Genomic DNA, 6,000 nt, shown 5'->3' with positions numbered 1-6,000 from the left:
CTTCTTACAACTGGCCTGCTTGCAGGGGCCTGACACTACTGTGTTGAGGGATTCTGGCAGAAGTCCCAATTTCAGCACACCTTCCAAAATTCCTCCTGACCTTTCTCTCTCCCCACATCTCGCTGCAGTCGCCTGCCCATGCAGCAGAGTTAACTCCTCTGGTCCATTTCTCTGCTGCATCAGTTTCTATATATCCTGTTTTGTAATCCCATTTACAGTTTTCACCTCTCCTTGAAGTATTTTGGGGACTAGCTACCTTTACATTAAGATACCAGAGGCCATATGGCATATACGGTGCAGCCGCACAGCCCATTCTAAAGGGCCAAGATAGCTTGATGCCCCTTTGCAATCCCCCAGTTATAAACCCATTCAGGGTTTCATCCAGTCTCAGACATAAACCAGGTCTTCAAGCTGTCTGTGGCCTCCATGACTGCTCCTGACCACACCTCCTAGCGTAAAGCCAGGAAAGAAGTAGCAGAGAGTTACAATACTACTTTCAGGCCCAACCACAAAAAGAATTAAGACACTTTTCTTTGTTGCCCTGTAAAATGGAGCAGGGGCCAGAAGCCGGTTTCAAATTGTGACCACTAGAAACTGGGCAGCAAGAGAAGATCCCAAATATTTACTGCTTTTAACAACATCTTGCCTTGTCTCCTGATTTTGGGGCCCTGCACTGAGGTTGGGACACCGGGGTAGGAGTGGGGGTCACTGGGATGATCGCACTGCTGGGTCATCAGCAGCGACTTGTTTCCATGTTAGTGGCGCGGCGCACGTGGCCTGGCTAGGCCTGAGCATCGGGGACACTCAGCTCCGCCTACGGCCGCGGCGTCCCAGTACACGTGCAGGTCTCGATACAAGACAACCCATAAGACCATCCTCTCACTACTCCTTTAAATCCGCCTCCTCGGCTGTGAGTGGCTGGGACGATGACCAATCAGCGAAGAACACATCCTAGCCAGGGTCCCGCCCCCCACAGGAGACTCGGGAGAGGTGGCAGGAATGTACCATTCCAGCTCCCTAGGGGGGCGGGGGCTGACGGGGTGGCCCAGCTGGTGCCCTCTGCGCTCTGCACTGCGCACTTCACGCACTCGGGCGGGCAGGACGGGCTGCCCCAGTTACTTGCTCTCGCCGGGGTTTGATCACCCCCTCCCGTGTAGGGAATGGTTCCTCCCCCCGCGGGGCTCGGTGGTAGGCGCCGGCCCGCTTCCCCCGGCTGAGGCGGCGCGATGGCGGCGCGCGGTAAGGAGAGGTCTGGCCCAGGCCAGCCCTGTCTCGGCCTCGGGCGGGGGTCCGGGAACAGCCCCGCCGCACCCGTGGTTCCTTGCGGGGGCAGGCTCGGGCCGTCCGCGGGCTGAAGGACCGCCTCGGTGGGAGCGGGAGGCTCCTCCCTAGCAGCAGAACTCGGGGGCATCCGGGCGCGGGCCTGCACCTAGGGCACTTCGGCCTCTGAAGCCGCAAGCGGGGGTGGAGGGCGCTTGCCGGTAGCACGGCCACACGGGAATGATTCAAACAGATTTGGACCTCGTTTGGAGAAGTTGACCTAAGAAAATTTTCCTCAAAAATAAAATGTGAAAAAAAGCAACAAAACTATGCTTGCGTCTGCCCGCGGGAGGTACGGGGGAGCGGGTGGCAGCTTCTGCCCCACCCAGGCCTGGGGTCTCCAGCAGTGATCTAAGCTGTAGGCCAGGCTCCGTGCAGCACTGTAGGGGCACGGTTTGGGTACAAGTACAAGCAGCCAAGGGGCTGAAATGTTCACATCCGTCTGCCTGTGTGGACAGAGACTGTGTGTCTGTCTGTCTGTGCAGAGATGCACGCACACCTTCCAGCTGCACTGGGGCTCATCTAGACAGGGGATATGTCACTAGCTATCCATCTGTTTTGATGTTACAGTTAGTAGAGGTGGTACCAAACTTAGCATAAGGTCTGTACTGTATTTAATTGCAGGTCCTTGAGTTTGTTTCAAGCCCCCCCCACCATAAGAATCGTGCTTCTTTAGGATGTGATATCTGGATATGTATAGCTACAGATAGATATAGATATCCAGATATAGAATCTGAATAAAGGGATAAATGGATATAGAGATCTGTCTACATTTCCTTACATGTAAGTATGTGTACACATGTTCCAGCTGTACGGTTGCTCATCTAGATAGGTGATGGATCAATAGCTATCTATCCTTCCTAACAGCACCATGAGCAGAAGTGGTACCATAAAGTACAGTTAAAGGCTGTAGTTAATTGCAGGTCCCTGGCCTTTTAAAGGTCCCCCACCCATAAGAATTGTGCTTTCTTTAGGATATAGCTACCTGGATATCTATAGCTATAGAGATAGATAAATCGATAGATATAGAACCTGGATAAATGTATAAGCAGCTGTAAAGCTGAAATGTACATCTCTCTCCATCTATCGATATAGATGGATATATACAGCCATTCCAGCTGTATAGGTGCTCGTCTAGATGATAGATCAATATCTACCTATGTAACATCATGGTTAGCAGAAGTGATACCAAACTTTAATGGTTCCCCGCTTGTGAGATTTATGCTTTCTTTAGGATATGGATGTCTAGATAGCTATAGATAGATATAAGAATCTGGATAAAAATATAAGCAACTGTACAGCTGAAGATTGTGTATCTATAGAGGTATAATTCTCCCTCCCCCCAACTATATGGTTGCTAACATGTTTATCCAGATACTTGCATTTAATTACTCAAATGACAACACATGATTCACATCTGTCTGCTTTTGGATGAGGTCCTAAAGCAGTATTTAAGGGGTCCATGAAAAATTATTGATCAATCAAAAGCATGTAAATACCTACATTTACAGTTCAAAGAGATCTGCAACTCCATTCAGAAAGTTTTAGGGGTCCACAAATGAAAAAAACCCAAATCCGCTCATTGAATGTTTTGATTTTTCTTTTATTTAATGCTGGCAGCAAACACACACTGCTTCACTGTTATTTATAGTGAATTAAAACTATGTTAATAAGTTTTAGTCAATTTACGGCTTAATATAAATGCTTATGATTTCAAATACAGCTTTAAACAGGTTTAATGATTTAGATGTAAAAATAATTTACGTTAAATTGATTTTTAAAAAAAGAAAACAGCCTTTTATGCATCCTGAGTAACGACATTCATGTTGTCACTGAAGCAGCTTGTACACTGTTCAACGGCCTCTTTTCTTTTTTAGGTTCAAGCATCCTCTTGGCATTAATACTTGTTACCATCGTCAGTGCCCTGACTCCTAGCCACTATCTCACAAGCCGTGATGTTGAAAGACTGAAAGCTTCTTTGGAGCGTCCATTCATAAATTTAGAAACTGCTTTCTACTCCATTGTAGGACTTAGCAAGCTGGGGGTGCGCATGTCTGATGAGCGGGTGAGACAATTCTGCTATTAAAAGTGTAGTTTCAAAAACCATCTCTTCTTCCCCCTCTTGCTTATTTCTAAATCCTGAGTACAGCCTGGGAGGATTTCTGCATACTAATGGCTTGATTAAGTATTGTTTGGTCTAAGTATTTCCAGCAGTGAACTAATTATGCATGAAAAATCTTGCTAACATTGATAATTTCTCTTCTTTTGAAGTTACATAGCTGATCCCTCTGCCCCCCAGCATTTGTCAAACAATTTTTTGTAGGAGGGGATGGGGTGGGGCACGGAGCACAGTGTAAGAAAAGCAGCACTTCCTTGGTCTGTAATTGGTTAAACCAATACAAATTATTCCTAGCTTTACTACAGGGTGGATTTGATTTAAATCAAATCAATTTAACTCATGATTTAAATCACTGGTCAGGAAGCCTCAATTTAATTATTGTTTTCTACAAAAAGTGCATTCTTGTTTGATATCCTTTATTCATTTAACTTCTTGAAACTGCACTTTTAGAGAGAGGTAAGGGCTTGACTGTGTGGGTGCACAAACTTGCAGAGAGACAATAGGGCTGATGGGTAGGTAATGAGGTCTATTATTTGTCATCTCTGTATACTGTTGCTAACAAGGATGTTCTCTCTGGAGACAAAAAAACTCTCCCTATGCTTGAAGAAGGGTCTTTGTGCCCAAAAGCTTGCAAAGAATAATTTTTCCAACTATTTACTTGGTCTGATAAAAGACCTCACCTCTTCCTAAAGAACCTTGTCTGCCTGTTATCTCTGGAGACACAAATCCACAGTTTGAGAACTGAAACTAAGCATCACAGAAATGCTTAATGGGATCTTCTAGACTGGGGTGGGCAAAATGCGGCCCGGGGGCCAAGTGTGGCTTGCCAGGCCATTCTATCCGGCCCATGGGGCCCCTAAAACAAAATTAATATATCTGTCCTGGGCTGCCTGTCATGTGGCCCTTGATGGCTTGCCAAAACTCAGTGCTCCGTCTAGAACAGGGACAGGTGACTATTTTGGGCAGAGGGCCACTTACTGAGTCCCTGTGCATTTTTTTTAATCTTTACTAATCTATACAGGAGCCTCTGGGAATCCTATAAGATTGGGCCCCTAATATAGTCCATGGCCTGCTGGTACCTATTTATAAAACTTCTAAAAAGGTTACATGAATATACCGTCTCAAATAGTATACAATTAGAAGTTATAATCTCTATTCCATGATGATATCTTTGAGCATTTACATATCTTAAATTACAACTATAGATGTTTATTTTTTTAAAAGCATCTTAAACAAAATAATCAAAAGTATGGTTAAATCAAAAAATCTGATTTAAATAAAAAATCTGATTAAAAACAATTTTTTAAATAATTGGTTTTTATCTACCCTGTTTTACTATTTTATCACCACTGCTACATATTTCCTTAGGATGAAGTAGTTATTCTTATAGTTGCTGCTTGGAAATTGTAATTTTACTTTTGACGGGTCCGTTCATTTTACTATGTTAGCCTGTCATCAGATCCATGTATATCTTAACTTACTTTGTCCCTGCAGATCAACTCTGAAGAATGGCTTAGTTTAGCCATACGTTTCCAAAGAAAAAATGGGTCAGATGTTGAGTACTCTGGAGCTCTATTTAAATGGGAGTCAGCAGTGTGCTTCTCTCCCATTTCTGGCATCACTTTTTGGGCAGTTATACAGCCGCTACTATTTTATTTTTTTTTTTAGCCATGTCATATTTTCTCATAGTATGTGCATCACCAGCATATCTTAAGCTACTGCCATTAGCACATGGTTTTGAAATCTTTGTGTTTACATGTTTGTTGATTGCTTTTATGTTCTGCTTATCTGAGTCTCTAAGCTATACACATTTGACTTTTTTTGAACTTTCCTTGTAAGTAAGTTCCTCTTGCCTATTGCTGTCTGTTGCTGGTCTTTGAACTTGTTCTGTCAGCAATGCCATAATACTTGTTTCTATAGGGTTAATATCTGACAGTAAGTGTGATATATAATTCTGTTCTTTGGATCTTATATTTTTCCACAGCTAAAAATAACAGCAGGTAGAGGTAGCAAAATACTAGCCCATCATTATGCTTCAGTAAATACTGACATTTTGGGGTAGTCTTTGCCAATAAACTGTGCCTCAGATAAGTAGTACAGATCCACAGCGCAATTATCCAAAGAGCAGCTATTATTGTAATGTCTACAAATTGCTGAAATCTTTTTCTGATTTCACAATTTATGTGCTGCATTAATGATCTTGTTTCCGTCTGCACCACTCGTCTGACAGTAAGACATATTATAAGGCATTGAAGACACCTGCAGATAAGGTGGACAGCTATTTAAATTGTTAGAGTGGCACTAGTCTATTTCCCAAAACCAGTGCTTTCAATCTTGAAGGTACTGTTTAAGCCAGTACTTAATTTGTGTAGATACAGCCTATTTTCTGCTCTTTACACCTTGTTAAGGTTCTTCACTTACTGCTTTGAGGACTTTGCCTCTGATAGCAGCATTGACATTGACAGGATCTAGCCATTTTCTGATTGTCAGGTTAGTCACTGTAGGCTTCTTGGGATGTACTTGTTACAGGTTCCAAGTAATTCCTGTAACTTGCCTTTAGG

At 43.5% G+C, this 6,000-nt stretch overlaps 1 protein-coding gene across 2 annotated transcripts in view; it reads left to right on the top strand.

Moving 5' to 3' along the window:
- Window positions 1-1,140: 1,140 nt before the first annotated feature.
- Window positions 1,141-6,000, top strand: part of RPN2 (ribophorin II) — a 29,511-nt gene continuing 24,651 nt past the window's right edge. Inside the window, exons 1-2 of one of the 2 annotated variants that reach the window (XM_019539653.1) lie at window positions 1,141-1,239; window positions 3,198-3,385. In XM_019539653.1, the coding sequence (XP_019395198.1) occupies window positions 1,227-1,239; window positions 3,198-3,385 (201 nt within the window). In that variant the 5' untranslated portion in view covers window positions 1,141-1,226. The remainder of the gene's footprint in view (window positions 1,240-3,197; window positions 3,386-6,000) is intronic. The other variant, XM_019539655.1, reaches the window with a different exon arrangement.

The sequence above is a fragment of the Crocodylus porosus genome, unplaced genomic scaffold, assembly GCF_001723895.1.
Source record: "Crocodylus porosus isolate Cpor-Errol unplaced genomic scaffold, CroPor_comp1, whole genome shotgun sequence".
Classification (NCBI taxonomy): Eukaryota; Metazoa; Chordata; order Crocodylia; family Crocodylidae; genus Crocodylus; species Crocodylus porosus.
This window is presented reverse-complemented; position numbering and strand designations above follow the sequence as displayed.